General features: G+C 41.5%; 2 protein-coding genes across 3 annotated transcripts in view; both read right to left on the minus strand.

Moving 5' to 3' along the window:
* The window catches only part of LOC117148553 (integrin alpha-PS1), a 43385-nt gene that overhangs the window by 19453 nt on the left and 5729 nt on the right, over window positions 1–18203 (minus strand). The gene's annotated exons all lie outside the window — the stretch shown is intronic.
* Window positions 431–1870, minus strand: LOC117148556. The gene has a single exon (XM_033315994.1). It carries the CDS (start codon window positions 1656–1658, stop codon window positions 1248–1250), a length of 411 nt encoding a protein of 136 aa, XP_033171885.1. The 5' UTR covers window positions 1659–1870; the 3' UTR covers window positions 431–1247.

The following is an 18203-nucleotide window of genomic DNA, read 5'->3' on the forward strand; positions in this document are numbered from 1 at the left end:
CACTAGATAAATCAACGCGCCGAAGATCTTTATTAAAAAAAAAGACTTATCTTTAATAAAATTGTTATCAAGGAACACACTTTTATAAACAAACTATTATCAAATTGAACCAGTGCTTACTTTAGTTAAGGCTGCACGTCACATTCGATTAGTGTTACAAAATATTTGATAAGATACAGAAATCTAATAACGATCGATTACATAAGTCGACCTATCGCGGTGTTATTACTGTACTTCAAAAGGGGTGCTGGTTCCCTGTAAATGCGGGCTGTAAGTCGTATAAATTTTAATTATGTCGCCATAAACTAAAATGAAAACGACACACCCCTCCGCCTTCAAAAAAAAAAATAAAAATAAAAATAAAAACAATTCTGCGTGCTTTGCGTTTAATGCTTTTATTTTGTTGTTTTTTTAATTTTTTTTGGCCGTCTTTGTCTGTTTTTCGCTGGCTGTAGTTAAATTTGTATTTTTTCCTTTTTTTTTGGTGCTTTGCTTTTTGGTGGTGTGCGCATAAAATTTGCATAAATTACACGCGTCGACACTGACAAGTAAATTTACTTTGAAGGCAGACAACCCCCTTCTGGGAACCCCCTGCCCCCCTTAGCACGAATAGCAGTCGCCGCCACTGTTATTGCTTTATTTTTGTCACATTCAGCCGACAGTTAGTCGAGTGCTGTTTTAGGCCATTATGTTAATGAGTTTTAATTGAAGAGTCCGCAATATGAGCATATTATTTATGGCGGCATTTATTATTATTTTTTTTTTTCATTTTTGCTCTCTGAAAAATTTCCATTTCATTTTCGGCCTTATGTGGGCGCCAGCAGGGGGGTTTTAGGGGGTGGGCTTTGGATGGGGTGGCTGGGTTTGCAAGACTTTTATGTGATCAGCAACTTGTTGTCTGGGTTTTAAATTACCATATTGAACGGCAAATGCACGTTATGTTGATTTTTAGTCGCACTTAATTAAATGGATTATGTGGGTGGAAATCACATTTAGTTTTCTGGCCTTGAAAGGCAATTACATTCCACCCACAGGGAACAATTTCCCCAAGGACCCCTATTGTGTAATATTGAATGTTTTAAGTTTTAAGATTTCGCAGCCAATTATCGTGGGACGAGCTAATTATAAGACTTAGCTGGTAATTAATGAATGTTTTGTATTAGCAAATATAGCAAGTTCCTTCCATTCCTAGCTTTTACATAATGAAACGACTGCAACAGTTCCTTTGAACAATAGTAATGGTAATGCTAGTGAAAGTAATTGGCGAATGCCCTTCGCAATTTGCCAAAAACGCCAAGTCCACCGCCCGAAGGCTTGGGATTAAGGGATGGATCCTCCAGACGACCCACATGCCACTGCATCTGCATGTTGCACACCACCAGACGCTTGGCCATTAGAACGCCCTGCTGCAGATGCTCCGCGGATGCGAATCTCATCTCTAGACCATTCTCCCTTTTGCGATGCGAGTTCATCGAACAGAAGCGAGAGAAAATGGCCAGCAATTCGTCTTCGGCGCCGGATGGAAATCCGTGCAGGCTCAGCCACTCGTTGCTGGTCAGATCATCCGAGGAACCCCGGGTCCTGGCCTGCTCCACATCCGGTTCCGGTCCCTCATCGCTATCACTTTCAGTTTGGCTCTGGGAACTGTACTCAGTCATGATTTTTATTCGGAATTCGGTATACTAACTCAAAGGGGCGACGGACTTCTCTGTGATAACTGGGTTGTTCCCAAACATATTCACATTTTTAGCGTAGCAAAAAAATAGGTTTCTAAGATATATTTTGTTACCTCTTATCGTAAATGCCCTGTGAGCAATGGCAGCTGTTCAAACAAAAAAAAATCAACCTCAAACAAATAAGATTCACTGGCAGATATGTATGCATTACTCAGATATTTTTCTCGATATGTGCGATACGCATAACTTATATATTTTTTACATTTCCGTAGTTACATATATTACATTAATGCAGTATTATTCATAAATACCGGAGTAAATCGAATTTGGAACAGGGCTAGGGCAACATATGCTGTATAGATACATAGATACAGTATATTTCATACCAGATACTTGTGACTATCCCCTGTTTTCTATATTGTAAGTGGGTCAAACATTTGGGGGCCATGCGGCATGAACATTTTTGTATTCCCCGATAGCCACTATCAGTGGATGAAAAACGAACGAATACATAATTCCATTGGATTTGGTGTAATCATAATTGTTATGTCCATCGCGATTGAACTCTAATCCGTATCGCCTCATTTTATGGACGGAATACTTAAGAGTTTTTGATTATTTTCGAGAGCTCTTCGTTTATTATTGCTGCGCTCATTGAAAATTCATTGCATCCGGAGGAGGCAATCACTTTGGAATTCGTTTCGATTCGGTTGGTTTTTCAGTTCGTTTACAAAAAGCACTCAAAACAAGTGAATTGATTCAGAAACTTTGGTGGCTTTTCGTGAATTATAAGTACAGTCAGCGAACTGCTATTAAGAACTGTTTGCAATTCGGACTGACAGAAAAGTTGCATTCATAGCCGGAAGAATTTTTGCATTCGGAGCTCTGAAAAAGCTATAAAAATGTCAGCGTGGGTCTTGCTTTCGAACTGCGATAAGCTTTGAATCTGAAATCAAAGCGCATTCTTACAAATTCGCCAGCTTAGGAAGTCAATGCGAAATTCCGACAGCCCCACGAGCAGTCATAAAAATTTGCAAGTTCATTAGGTCCGCTGACTTTTATGGGTGACTGTATCTGGGAATCGCCCACAGGGATATTGAAATACTGGTGGAATGCCATTCGCGCCCTCAGATATTCAAATATCTCCGTTACATTTGCACGCCCTGTGTCGTCCAACTCCTGTCATCTCGCTTGCTCTCCTCTCATTGCCATTCTCCCCCTCTCTCTCTCTCTCTCTCTCTCTCACTCACTCTCTCCCCCTCGCACATTGTCAGGTTTCCGTATAAATTTGTGTTGACTCTGCGAATTGGGGGCGCAAAAACTGCATTAAGTGCACAAAGGGATCACAAGAAACGGCTGGAAATCAGCAGTAAAATATAACATTATATTGAAAAAGAGGTTTTTTTAATTCGGTATTGAAATCAGTTATAAATTTGAACTGAAAGTGGTATTCATAGGCAGACTTTATGTTAATATTAAAAATAGTGTACATTATATAAAATAATTATAAACTTACATAAACTTACATGCTTGCATTTTCCCTTAATTTAAAAATAAAATATCTTTTTCGTAATTAAAGATAAATTCTTCAAGATTTCTATGTATATAGGAATTTTTTTAAACCCAATATTGATGCATAGAACCTTTCTTAATGGTTTTTGGTCACTGTTGCAGGCACGGAATCTGATCTCTTTGCATGCTCAATTAACTTCCAGAGAACTTGAGCACGGTGGTGCAGAATGGCTTGGATTTGGCTTGGTGGTTCAGTGGTGCAGTATTGCAGTTATGCAGTCTCATGCCGGCAAATTTATCGCTCTGCCAGAGCTGTCACCCTGATGAGCGTCGACATGGCAGGCCAACAGCCACAACCACCCGCTCAGCCACCCCCACCACCGGGGGAACCAGCCCCTCATCCCCTCATCCACCCAGCGCCAGCAGCCAACTAAAACCACTCAAACGCAACTACAACTGCTTGGCTGTCCAAGCGAATGCTTGTTAAATGTGCTCAAATTTGAATTTCAAATGCGTTTGGCTGTTGCTGCCGTTGTTAACATTTTGCAGAAGTTAGACACTGAGAACAAATATGTTATATTTTCCCTCTAAAAAAGTATTTTTTAACTTTAAACTAAACAAGACACTAAGTGTTTGCCTGCTAAATTATTTAGTTTCCGTTCTCAAGACTCTCCAAAGGATTAAAGCCTATGAACAAGTATTTCAGAAATTATTTTCTAACACAAGTATGATATATGGCAGTGAATATTTTCCGTGTGCAGTTGCAATTGCTGTTGCAGTTGCAATTTATGTTGCAGTTGGATTTGCAGTAGTTGCTGCTGTGTGGCTGCCTCATCTCATCTGCCAGTTGTCAGCGGAAGTGTTGATGAATTTATTTGTCAAAATCGCATTAAGCGGCTGACTTAATGAAACCACCACCTCGCACCACCGCCAAAAACAGCACCACCCGCACTGGAGAAAAATATATGTACGTATGTATGTCTATCTTGAAATGTCCACGTTTCTGTCAGTTTTTTCGTACCCTTTGTGCGTATTTTGTGTGGCCTGATTGACATTTAAATGCAAACTGTCAGTGGAGTCTGGTACTCATTTTCTTTTTTCTGTTTTCGTTTTTGTTTTTGTTTTTCATTCACTGCATTGTTATTGAACTCACAATGAGATATCCCAACATTTTGTGGCTTAATTAAGCACAGCTGCAGCTAATGGGTTAAGCAGTACATACCTGGAAAAGAGGAAGAAAAATGCTCAATTAATATTACTCGAATTGTGAATAGAATTGTATAGTGTTGTAAGCGATTTGGTAAGCAAACCAAAGTGAATGCAAATCTTAACCCGCTCGTAACCCCTTTTTGTGCATTTCTTTCCTTTTTTCCTGGTCTTCTCTGGCAAACGCAGCAGCGGCTAATTTAAATTCAAATTTAAATTGTTTGCCGTCGCTTTTTTATTGACAACAACAAGCTGCAGCAGCCAAGGAGGCAAGAATACCAAAGTCCTGAATGTGTTGCTTACTTGGCTGTTTTTTAGCCAGAGTGAGAAATACATTCGTAATGAACACTGAAAATAGTTGAATGTATGTTCATTACAAATATGATGATGCATATATATTATACATTGAAACCCATCCGTATCACATTCCTGTGCCTTGACTAAATATTTTTTTCTTTAAGCTCGTAAACTTGTTGAATGGAATGCGCCCATATCAAAGATATTGGCCATTGAAGAGCTCGATATCTTAGCCCGGGATAAGATAACGCTGGCCATGTGGTGATAATAAAGTGTGTCAATAATATACCATTGCAAAGAGGCACTTTTTTGCGGCAACACTGATGGCCGCATCGCAGTTGGAAGTTGCATGCCGCAGATGCACGCCCGCGATTTGCCAGTTTTGGGTTTTTTTCTTATTTTTTTGTTTACCTGAGGGCTAAAAATGTGGCGGCTGGTAAGCTGGAGCTTTGCACCCACGCTTTGTTTTGCCATTGCTTTTGGTGCTGCTGCCCACACAATCGATAAGGGCGAATAAATAATATTTATTTATACCGCATACAGCGTAACGCCCACTAGAAAATGGTGCCTGTCAATTAGGAGCGGATAAAAACCCTTTGCAGATACACAAATACACAATCTGTGTTGGAAACAACGGCAGCTCCCTGGGGACGGCTGACAGCCCTTATCATTCCTGCAAATTGTGTGCGTTAACTGGTGAAAATAAAAAAAAAAATAAACAAAATATTCATAATTGCCACAAATAATTCCCGGCTATTCCCTGGAGAAGAAGCAACTTTGATTAATGATGAATTTCGTAAGAAATTTAAAAGTAAGTAGAAAAATAGGGGCGTAATATTGAAACAACTTGACTATTTTTTTTTTTCCTTTGGTTATCGGTCTGAAGGACCAACTGTCGACGGCCATGCTCACCAAAGTGCATAGACGATCCCCGGCAGCGATTCCTAGGCACATAACACAACATACATACCTCTTCCCCATTCCCACCACGTAATCCCCTTTGCTCCTTTTGCCCACGGAGTCGTCATGCATTGCCATTTTTGGTATTTTCAGCCAATTAGCGGCGCAAAGGCTTCAAATGTTAAGTAAAAGCGAAACGGGCTAACGAAACGTGGCCAAGAGCTCCTTGGCCAACAGGCCATCGAAGCCAACTGGCCGAGCAACTTGCATTTTTAATGGTGCTGCCACAGGCGGCGGCTAAGGAGATTCCAAGGGGGTTCCGATGCGGAGATGGCCAGAAGATGCTTAGCTGAATTTCGGTCCCTTGAGATGGTACAAAGATCGTGACACGATCCTAATATATTTAATTTTCGAACGTGCCACAAACAACTGCAAGACATTTTCAGTCTAAACTTTATAAAGCATGTGCGATCTTTAGCATTGTATTAAAGGTTATATGTAATCTAATCATAAGTAGAGACTTGACAACAAACCAAAACCAAACAATAAATTGGAGTAGCACAGTGTGTAGAGAATTAATTTATTATTAACATACGATAAGGTAAAAATAAAACTAACTATTACTTAATGCGTCACAGATGCGTCATGTTTTTTTGGCCAATTTATATGATGATAAATCCATTGGAACACTTTGGAAAGTTCCTCCAATAAAAATGACTAACATTCCATTGATGGAATGTTCTATTTGTGGCTTATGAAACATGCGGAAATTAAAATACGAGCTCATGGAAATCACAGTTGCAGATTTCAGATAAGATAAAGGTAAGTGTACATAAAAACCAATATTTTAAACGAAAAATAAAAGTTTTGCAAAAACAGAATAAATCACGCGACCATCGCTGAGCTCGTTAGCTCAGTCCAATCAAATGAAATTTATGCGGCAGCCTTAGAGATCCTCCACTTATACAGATACATACATATGTGCATGTACATCGTATATATTCCTTCGATTCCTGTACCTTCGACTGCAGTCCTAACCCCCACACCCCCTGTCACTCATCGTCCCAAATAAGGTCACGCCCGTTTGCAGGACTTTTAATGAAGCCTTAAATGTCATTGATGAAATAACTGCAGCGAATTCGCTGCGATTCGATTGTCGCCGGCTGCTAATTAAAGTTGACCATCTAAGGTTTGAAAAAAAGCCAGAAAACCCGCGTCCCCCTTTTCAGCCACTCGCGTAATTGGCCAGATTTTCCTTCGGGCGACAGCGAAAGTGATGACAACTCAGCCTACAGGATACACAGAGAAAAAGTCGTTTTGTTTCTTGACATAGGTGCTGGAACTCAAGTCATTTTTCAAAATTTTCCGATAAAAATTATCGGTTATTTGACCAAATTATTGGAAATTATGGTTCAAAAATGAGATGTCGTACCTCGTTGAGTTTGTTTTTTAAAACCCAATCGATTTGCATTCAAGTTTGGGAATTCTAGGATTTTTCAATTTTTCGCAAATTTTGATGATGGTACCCCTTACAAAAAATGCGAAAAACCAACTTATCGTTGGTCACCTTCTGGAATCCTTGTTCGCCTGGTAGTTTAAACCGAAAAATCTCTCAATTTTGCTTACAAAATGCGCACTTTTGTGCAAAATTTTTGGATCTTTCGATTTTAGATACCAGGCGATGATAATCAGTAGCGGGTGTCTACTGAAAACCAACTTATCGTTGGTCACCTTCTGGAATCCTTGTTCGCCTGGTAGTTTAAACCGAAAAATCTCTCAATTTTGCTTACAAAATGCGCATTTTTGTGCAAAATTTTTGGATCTTTCGATTTAAGATACCAGGCGATGATAATCAGTAGCGGGTGTCTACAGAAAACCAACTTATCGTTGGTCACCTTCTGGAATTCTTGTTCGCCTGGTAATTTAAACCGAAAAATTTGTCAATTTGGCATACAAAATGCGCATTTTTGTGCAAAATTTTTGGATCTTTCGATTTTAGATACCAGGCGATGATAATCAGTAGCTGGTGTCTACTGAAAACCAACTTATCGTTGGTCACCTTCTGGAATCCTTGTTCGCCTGGTAATTTAAACCGAAAAATCTCTCAATTTGGCCTACAAAATGCGCATTTTTGTGCAAAATTTTTGGATCTTTCAATTTTAGATACCAGGCGATGATAATAAGTAGCGGGTGATAGGAATGGTTAGTATTGGTAACAGGGAGTATAAAATGGTAATTCTTTTTGCTGTGTGGCCATTTTTAGTCGAGTTATACCCAAAAAACCGTTATTAAATATTTCATTTTTTGGAAAAATGGTTTCCCAGATTTTTTGTTAAAAAAAATAATCGGTTTTTTGATCAAAACATTAAAAATAATTATCCAAATATGAAATGTCATACCTCGTTGAGTTTGTTTTTTAAATCCCAATCGACTTGCATTCAAGTTTGGGAATTCTAGGATTTTTCAATTTTTCGCAAATTTTGATGATGGTACCCCTTACAAAAAATGCGAAAATTTGGCCAAAAATTAATTTTACAAAATTAGTTTAAAAGTGACAGAAGTTGTTAGTATTGGTTGTAAGGAGTATAAAATGGTAATTATTTTTGCTGTGTGGCCATTTTTAGTCGAGTTATACCCAAAAAACCGTTCTGAAATATTTAATTTTTTGGGAAAATGGTTTCCCTGATTTTTTGTTGGTACCCCTTATAAACAAATTTTTTGTATCTTTATGATTTACAAATTTCTCACAGTGCACATTTTGCGGGCGTAGTTGGAGTTGCATTTCGTGCCTGAGGTCTCGAGTGGTTTTCCATCGATCTTGGGGGTGGCAGTTGAATGGCTCGCAGTTGGCTAATTGGCTCATTGGCCTGTGGCTAATGGATGTTGACGCTTCCGTCTGTGTCATAGATTTTCCCCCGCCCCCTCATGGGTTTTGCCCCTTTCAGTTGGATTTTCCCCTCGATTGGCCGCAAACAAAAGGAAAATGAAACAGTAGCCTGCAGCGATTTTGGTCAGTTGGTCAGTTGATTTGCGCACAGCTGGCTGGGCAGCCAAAATAACAATAAATATGTATGTACATGTGTATATGTACAACGAGGGGCGTTTAAAAGGCCGACAAAATGAGGGGCGGAATCCAGAACTGAAAACCAAAAACCAAACCATTTGTCGACTTATCACGCCCGCCAATAAATTGTATACCTCACTTTCCATTATTATTTGTGTGTTGACGACCTTGGGTGCGCCTTAAAATTTGTCAATAAATTATGAAAGGAATGCCAATTATTAAGAAAAACATATATAAAAACTGCAGAAGAAGTAGAAGGAGCAAAGCAAAGCTAAAGAAGGCGAAACAACCAAAAGGCGAGACTAAAACACAAGAATAACCGACAGAAACTGAAACTGGAAATGAAAAACAGGGCAGATACATAAAATCGAGGATCTGAAACTCGGGAGTGAAAGAAACTTCTGAAACTTCAAATAAGCTGTAAAGAATCGCCAAAGATTCAAGTTTCTAGATGCTTTCCAGGGATTTTCATTCAGAGTTGCAAATATTTCTTTACAGTTATCTCGTTTATATTGCGCCACAAATTATTAAGTCTTTTCCAACACTGAACTTCTGCTGAGCTCATCATTATTTATCCAAGAGCTGTTTCATAATGAGTTCACACGCAGATTAGGGTTGATTCATCACTCGGTGATACATATTTATTTCCTGTGCATTCTTAGCCAAGTGCCGGGACTTATTAGCAGGTAAATGGAGCTACAACTCTCGCAGCATCCATTCCTAAACAAAGATAAGCCTTGATGGACAGGTGGTGGGGTAGAATACTGGAAGCAATAACCACGGAGTGACAAGTCAGCCAGATAAAAAGGCGGCCAAATGATAATGCCAGTCGCCGGAGAGGGGTTCGTGGTTGGAGGGTAAAGAAAACGAGGTGAGAAAATGGCTTGATGCATTTCCGTTTACAGTCAGCTCCAAATCGAATATGTATGTCGAATGGGGAAGACACCAAGATACGGAGATACTCGTGTTTTTTTTTCTTTTCAAGGCTAAGTCACTGAAATGCAGCCAAGCAGGCAAAAATCCGTTAGCAAAGTAAAAAAAAAAAAAATAGAAAAACAAGATGCACGGTGCTCGGTTTCTATTTGTACTTTCCATTTGTGTGTTGTCAACACGAAAAAAAATCAGAAAAAAATAAAATGAAAAAAACGGCAGCAGCGAGTTTGAGGCATTTTAGTTCAAGTGCAAGCTGTCAAGGCGAACGGTGGAAAATCGGAGGGGGCTGGGGGGATCGAGGGTCCAGAGGCGTCTCGCAGGAGGGCCAGGGGGGGGGTTGGTGGATCGCGGAGCCCGTAGCGAGCCACTCAAGTGGTCGGCATCCATCCAATAAAGCAAAATGCTTGCGCAAGTCGCTCTGCAGATCGCAAGCCTCCAGCCTCAAAAGTGAAAGACCGACGGGGAAAATGCGAATGGAGATGGGGATCTTCGGTTTTGGGCGCAGGGGAGAGAGGGGGGCGTGGCAGGAAAGCCTCAAGTGGCCAAACAAATTGAAATTGCGGCACGCAAAAACATCAGCCGGACAAGTCCCCATCCATATTTCCATCTCATTTCGAACTTCATTCAACTAAGCACTTGAAAAAATCAAACTTGAATAGACATAAAAACTAAATAAAAATAATATAGTATGATAAGAAATTTAATGGTATTAATTAAATTAATCTATATCGAGTGCAATGAAATCTAGAAATAATATTCTCAACATTCACATTTTTGTATAAGCCGGTATTTCTTGCAGTGTACGCAGAGATGGCAGGCATGCACTTCGTCATCATCAGCATTCATTAGCGTGAGCGGACAGCCCATCGTGATCTGTGATCTGCGATCTGCAGGAACAGCAGCTGTGGCATCAATTGTACACAGCCCTTTGCTTTTGGCCCTATCCACTGGAATACTGGGTACTGCATGGGGGATATTGAATGCTGGATGCTAAATGCTTCGATACCAGTGCCACTGGTCATGAATGTGTTGGCATTCATGACTTGCATTCGCATTCGCATCCGCATCGGATCCCATTGGACGAGCCATCTGCAAAGTGTCCCATTCGCGTTTTCTGATTCCGGGAGCCAACTCCGGATCATTTGCCAGCACTTTGCTAATTTCTCCAGTGAAAAGATGGCGGGAAAGGGAACTGCACGAGGTGGTGACCCCGACGACTGTGACTGAAACTGTGGCCAAGTGATTAGCGTGCTGTAAATTGGAGAAGTTGTGATTGGAAAGCGGGGAGATGCACGCTGGAAAATTGAAAACTGTGAGAAAAGTGCGGCTACTTGGAATGTGGTGAATGTGAGTGGACCGATGCAAAGGAAACCGCTGATGGGCGGAAAAGTGATTGAAAATGGGGCCTCTGGTTATTGAAACAAGTACCAGGACATGAGCTATGTAGTTGATAGAAAAATTCTTCAAATATAAATATATATATAAAGAAATCAAAGCATAGTCCCAGAAATCAGACAAACAAATTAATGAGCCAGAGCAATTAATGATATCACCACAATTCTTGGCTGGCTGCGTTTCCATTGTGGACGTCGTAAAACAGGTGAGTAAAGTTATTCAGAATTGAGTTTGCGTCAAGCTGAAGATCAGCGCTGAGTAAGATATGTGCAAATATCTAGTAAAATTACTCAGCGTCGGAATAAAACATATATGTAAACCACAGAAATCCCAGTGAGTTGAGGTGCTGGAAGCAAATGGAAGAGGTTTTTCTGGTCTCCAGTTGCCCGACACTTTTAGCTCCACGATTTCCATCTCCATCTGCAATCCAACGGCTCCCTCGAGAGAACCCTGCAGACGGGTTTTGAGCTCTGTGTTCTTCGGTGTTCTTGGCCCAACCCTGGCGAACATGTAAATGCAGTTTTGGCCATCAGTTCGGTTTCCTTCACCTAAGTACACTCGCAGAAACCGGGAGTGCTGCGTATGTTTGCCAAATTAAATAATGTGTTGGTCGAGACTCATACGAATTAGGAACAAGCAACTCTTTATATCAGCATACTTTTGTTATTGAATAAAATCATTTAATTATTTATTGTAAAATCCATTTGCATTCCTTTCTTTAAGTCCTCTGGAAACTCTGTAGTTCCAACAATGACAAATTCCAGGGCAAGGTGCCACAATTGCTGCGAATTCCGGGAACTGGATGGGTGGCTGTGGCCCGGAGGCGATGGCGCGGGCATTTATGCAGATGAGAGTCGGCTGAGTCGGTGATTATCTCAGCCAGGCTGCCAGTGGACCAGTCGCGTCGTCCTTCAACCCGATTCGATGCGAGACTTTTAATAAATTGATCACAACAAATTGCTGACAGCTGATGTGCCGCGCCCGTCTGCAAAAGTTGCTGCCGCAGTTGCAGTTGCTGCAGTTGCTGCAGTTGCATTTTCGCAGCGGCAACAAGTTTTCAATCAAGGCGGCAGCGCAACAGGTGCTGGGTAAATGACAGACAATTGCTTTTAGCCAGGGCCACTTTGGCGACCGGCGGGTTCACTTCGCGGTTAAAAAAACAAAAAAAATGTAAAAAAAAACGACTGCAATTTGATTGGAATTTCTCGTGTGGCTGCCACAAATTGCTGCCACATGCAAATGGACCTGGGGGCTTGCAGCATCGGGTTTTCAGGGCTGCGACTTAGGGATCTCGATCGGGATTTCGCCTGCGGCTTTGGCAATCAACGTCAGCGTCAACGAAGCGTTGAAAATGCCAATGAAACGGAAGCCGCAGCAGCAGCAGCAAACATACATTGCAACTGCAGCAGCAGCAACATCATTCTGTCTTGGCAAAAAGGCAGCTGCCACAAAAAAATACATAAAAAAAATAACAAAAATTCACGTAGGTAGCAGCTAGCCAGCTTGCAGCAAACAAGTTCTGTGCGCCACATAACAAATAAGTTTTAATAACATTTATCCTGTACCACCGGGCGTATGCGTAATGCGAAAATTGCTTGCCACGGCACTTGAATGGGGCGAAATATTAATTGCTTTTTTTTCAGTTTTCTCTTTTCCTATCAGCAGGGTGACCGTGTGGGTGGTGGCCAGTAATTGGGTCGAGCCAAGTGCCACGCCCACCCGCTGGCAACGCCCTAATTGCCAAACAAATGAATCAGCCCGCTGCAAACGCGTAATAGTTGTTAAGACAAACGGAAAGCAAACCAATATATGTATTTTTATATATATTTACCAGATAACATACCTGAATTAAGGCATTATATTGGACTTAGCATTTCATTAGTAAGTAAAAGTAACCAAAGAATGAAGTTATTTTCTTCAGTAAATCAAGTCATTTGGCAATTAAACCCCAATTACAATTCATAATCTAAATGTAATTACGCTAATCCACTTAAAGAACTTCAATATAAATTGGTTTACAAATCCGCTGAAAATTACGGAATCAAGCACATCTAAATTGGATCACCAGTGCCGAATTGCGAATGGTGTAGATCGTGTTTACGGCCCATTAAAAAAGTGATCGCAAAATGAAGAATTCGTCTGGGAAAGGCAACCAAAAAAAAAAAAGAAAAAAATATATATACCACAACAGCTGGCCAAAAGTAGCAAATAGGCGGCCATAACTCTTGATCACTTTTCGCCATATTGCCCATTTTTCATTAGTGAAACGGGAAAACGTTTAGTGGCCCCGAATTTTCCCCCAATTAATTGACCAAATAGAAACGATCGTTAAGTATGTGACATAGTTTATCCAGTGGCTGCGATATGCTTCAGTGCGTTTTTCCAACGCTTTGCATGCGATTCGCGCACTCGGGAATTAATTATCTGTGAGATTTTCCATTTTCCATTTTCCCTGGCGGAAGTGACCGAAAATGGGCTAGATGTGTGTGTGTGTGCGAGTGATTGGCGGGGAAAAGCGGGAAAAAGGGGGATAAATCGGATACTTTCACTGCGCAAGAAACGAAAGCAGCAAATGCTACCCACGCCTGAAGAGCCGAGAAAAGCCGACGAAATCATAAAACGAAACGTGATTTGCTTTTTAATTACGGGCCACACGAAAATATATAAAAATTAAAATGAGCCAGCGAATGGAAGGGAATGAAAGAGAGCGACGCTTTTCCGCCAGAATGATTTTCCAGCATCGGGTTAAAAAAAGAAGAAAAAAATTAAATAAAAGCCAAAAAACATTCGAAAAAAGTTGACGATGTCTGGCGTCAACGGTTCGTTAATTTGATGGCTCCAGAATCCGCTCAAAAATGCCAGTCGTGGCAACTTAATTTGGTTATATCAAAATATGGTAAAGATCATGTGGATAATGAAAGTTTTATTAAAACTTATATGGCTTTTCTCAATGGGGTGCTAAAAATTCTCAAACGTTCGCCATTTTCACAAAATTTTAATAAAATGATTTTTTTTCCTCACATTGCAAGCTAATAACCCAATAAATATGTGTCATTTGTGAGGCGTTTCTAGAACTGGGAAATATCAATCGGGGCAATCAATCAGCCGAAAAGCCGATGACTTTGCCGGAAAACTGTTTGAACGCCTTTCGCTCAATCGCACCTCATTCTGGCTGTATGGTCTTCTGGATTTCTTCTGGAGCTCTGGCTTTCTGGCAGTGACGCCCCCGTGGAAAACAACATTCCCCCGCCCTCCACGGTAATTTGTGGGCTCGAAGAAACGCCCTCCGAAATGGGGAAATGGGGGGGAAAAAAAGGGAACGAGAAGTGAAAACAATAACCTTATCAATTAACCCATGTGGAGTTGGGAGACCCACTTAGAAAAGTCGGTTTGCTGGCATGACTGCAACTCCGGCAGATAAACTTACCTGGAATTTAAAGCACAAACTTGGAGTAGAAATGAGGGTAGTTTATTGAGTAATATACCCAATTTATGATCAAATAATGTGTATCATATTATAAATGTATATTTATGATCAAAAATATGTATGATTCGATTCTTAGCTCCGTAAATCATACATATTTGAATGAAAAGTGATATTATTTTATTTTATAATTTTGCAGGGTATCAAACACCTCGTTCATCCTTCTTTGTGTTCGTTTATTCTTATCAAGAGTTGTGTCGCCATCACAGCAGTTTTTGATTTTGGCGCCCACACGCAGACGAAGAACTTGATGTTGAAAACGAAGTTGGAGTTGCTGTGGCTGTGGTTGTGGTTGTGGAAGTTGAAGTTGGCGCTGGAGTTGTTGCCCCAAGGCGGCGCAAAAGTCTGGGCCTATTAGTTTGGGTGTTGCGCTCTAAAGTTGCAGCTGGGTTTTGCGGCACCGACCGAAAAAAAAACTGAAACCCAAGTCGCGCAGTCGATGTCTCGAAGTCGAAGTCAAAATTCGTCAAGCAAACATGGCACCGAAACGCCCACGTGCCATAGCTTTTCGCAGGCGGGTGGGCGTGGCAAGTCGAGTTGCGGCAGGATTTGCATTCGCGCAGAGTTGAACCAACGGTGCCAACATGCTGCAGCACAAAATGTGAAAGAAAATATGAAACTACTATACGAAAATGTTGAAAAACTGTGCGACTGCTAAGATTTATTTAACCATTTAAATATTCGAAATATTTCTCTAAAATACTATTTAAAACCTAATGTTACAACCCCTTTTCGCTCTCTGTAACTGAAAAAGGGGTTGTGGCGGGGGGAGACAAACAAAGACGTCCCAAAAGTGGGCGACAGGGGCGTGGCAAGCGTTTGTTGAACTTTTCAGTGTGAAGAAAACTCGAAAGCAAAGAGCGGGGAAATCTTCAACTGAACAAATCTAATCAATCCTCAGCGCATGTGTACGTACATATATGTGTCGGTATTTGTATGTGTGTGGGCAGCCCCGCCCCCTGCCGACCACCGCCCCTTTTTTCAGCTGATGAGCTGCCAACATCTGTGGCAGGCAGCCGCAAACTAAGTAAAACAAAATAAATAATCATAATAAATAAACGAGCCACGAAAATCTCGCAGCAGCATGTGAAAAAGAACCGGTGAAGAGATGAGATGCAGATCGGAAAAATGAGGAAAATCCAAGAGGAAATCCAAGGGCTGAGCGGGGCGGCGGAAGGCGGAAGGTGGGAGGGAATGTGGAAACTCCGTGGCAGTTGCAACCAAATTGCGCGAAGCCAAACGCCTCGTCTCGAAATGCCAAGAGCAAACAGCTCGCAATCAAGGCAGGAAAATGCCTGGTCCAAAAGAAACGAGAGAAATAATTCAGAAGAAGAAAAAGCCCATTAAAATCTAGGGAAAATGTGGAAAGACGCGAAGAACTCGAAAAGTCCATGGGAAAGACAACAAATAATTTAGAACTGTACGAATGATCGATTCTTGGTGTCAAATCTGAAGTCTGCAGGGTGCATAAATAGAACTATTTCAAAAGCAATTACTTTAAAATTGCAATCTCCTTTTGTAAGAAAATTATCATATAACGAATATCTCAATTAAGCTCCATGAACAAATTAAGATCATTTAGCCGCAAATGCCAACCACTTTGAGTGGCTCAAACGTTTAGGCTGCTCAAATAATGCCAAGGGTGACCCCGTTTGCAGCGAAAGAAGGTTACCGCTCTCGTGTAGAGTTGCCATAACACCCAAAGTGATCAATTTCATTTGGGGTTTTTTCTCCTCCTCAGCGTTCCCAGATGCTAACTCCCCAAAGGCTCGATACGATCTTCATTTGGTTCACCCCGAATGGCCCAAAATGTTTAACAAACTGCCAGCCAAAATCGTTACAACCAAATACCAAAAAAAAAAAAAAAAAACACCGTGAAAAAAACAGAAAAAAATCGGAGAAAAACAAAACCGATCGCCAGGCGATCTCTCAGCACGCAAAGACCCCCCGAAAAAAAGCAACACAAACGAAAAAAAAAGCAACTGGAGTTGAGAAAAAGAAACCGAACGGCGTCAGTTTTCATTAGAAACAAGCAACAGCAAGCAACACGATCGCAGATCCGCCAAGAGAAGAAGCGGGAAGAAGCCACTTGGACCGGATTGAGGTGGACGGGAAGGTTAACAGGGGCGTAGTGCCGCAGAGGGGCTCTATGTGGCGGAGATGGAGAGCGATTCCAACAAAGTCTCAGCTTACTGTCAATGCACTGGAGAAAAAATATAGCAATAAACGAAGTTGAGGTTTAATTGGTTTCAAACTCGGTCTATAAGTGTTGAAAAATGTAAAAAAAAAAAAACAAGTTACTTAACGTTTGAAATCAAATATTCCCACAACTAAAGCATTTTCTTCAGTGTAGCTTGGTGACTGGGGCAGGTACGGTTATTGGCAATGGTTCGATCCATCTGCGGCTTAGTCTGGCCTGTTTTGCCGTGTTATGTCTTTCCCTCTCTCTCGCTCCATCTCTCTCTCTCTTTCTCTATCTCCTTTTCTCTTTCTCTTCTCCCCCGTGGTAACGAGTTTCATTCGCACAATTCTCAGCTTAGCCGCGGGGCAAACAGAAAACATCGAGAGATCCGGGGCCAAATAAAAGGGGTAACCACGGTATTTGCTCCATAAATCTCACCCATGTGACTGCGATACCAATGGGGTTAGTGCCATGCGATGATCGGGCATTGGGATCTGATCTCGGATCTGCGGTTGCCACCTCGTCTGGGTCGAGGTCTGGCTTTCGCATACTCTAGTTAGATATGCATCACATAAATTGACAACCCAGTTATCTAATTGAACTCATCTCGAGCATTCCAACGATCCAATATCTAATTGAGAAAATATGTGATCTTATGTTCTCTTCAAATATAATACATATATGGAGTTCTTCAAACTTCTCTGCTGAAGATTTTTCCCGGGAACTGCAGTCTTCTTCTTAAAGACCAATGCATTTGCCGTTTACCCTGTTATAGTTATTACCCAACTTTTGTCGCTCCTTTTTTCTGTCGCTTGGATTTCGCCGATCCTCAGCCGAAGCCCACTGATCTTTGGCCCATCCTCCGTCATTAAGAGATTGCGGTTGCCCAGCCCAGTGGGCAATTTGTCGGAGATCCGAGCGGTGGCAGAGTGGAAGCGGTGGCCACATTTTCGGAGCTTATTGATTTATCGTTCGCTCAGGGACGCGATTCTTCGGAGGTCGCTAGCTTCTTCTGTGCCCAGTTCTTCTAGTGGGCCGATTCTTCTCTTCACTTTAAAGAGCCCGAGGCGTGGGCTCTTTGATTTCTATGCGCAAAATCATCGTGAGCGTTTTTCTTATTTTTTTTTTTCTTTTTGCAACTTCGTGTTTAATTTTTTTCCTGCAGTTAACCCACGCGGCCATCGGTTTTTTTTTCTTCTTTGATTTTGATTCGGATTTGGGATTTCGAGTGGGGCCAGAAAGCGGCGGCTCTCCGCCCCAAATCTTCGCAGCTCTTCAGCGCGATTCTTCTGCGCGACTGCCATCCAATTGGCAATAAATCAAGAGCCGCCCACGCGCTTTTTTTCGCAGCTCCATGGAGTTGAGGCTGTGGCAACACTTTCGGAGCCTCGGGTCTCATTAGTTGCTGGCAGAAATTATGTTGCAAGTCTCTCGGAGTATCTGAATATCTGCGCCGTCTTGTATCTCGCCACTCGACAGCTGGCTGCCCAGGCAAAATCGCAGTCCCATTCGCAATCCCAGTTCCCAGATCGGTTTTCCGATGCGAATCCGAAT

This window comes from Drosophila mauritiana, chromosome X (genome assembly GCF_004382145.1).
Source record: "Drosophila mauritiana strain mau12 chromosome X, ASM438214v1, whole genome shotgun sequence".
Taxonomy (NCBI): domain Eukaryota; kingdom Metazoa; phylum Arthropoda; class Insecta; order Diptera; family Drosophilidae; genus Drosophila; species Drosophila mauritiana.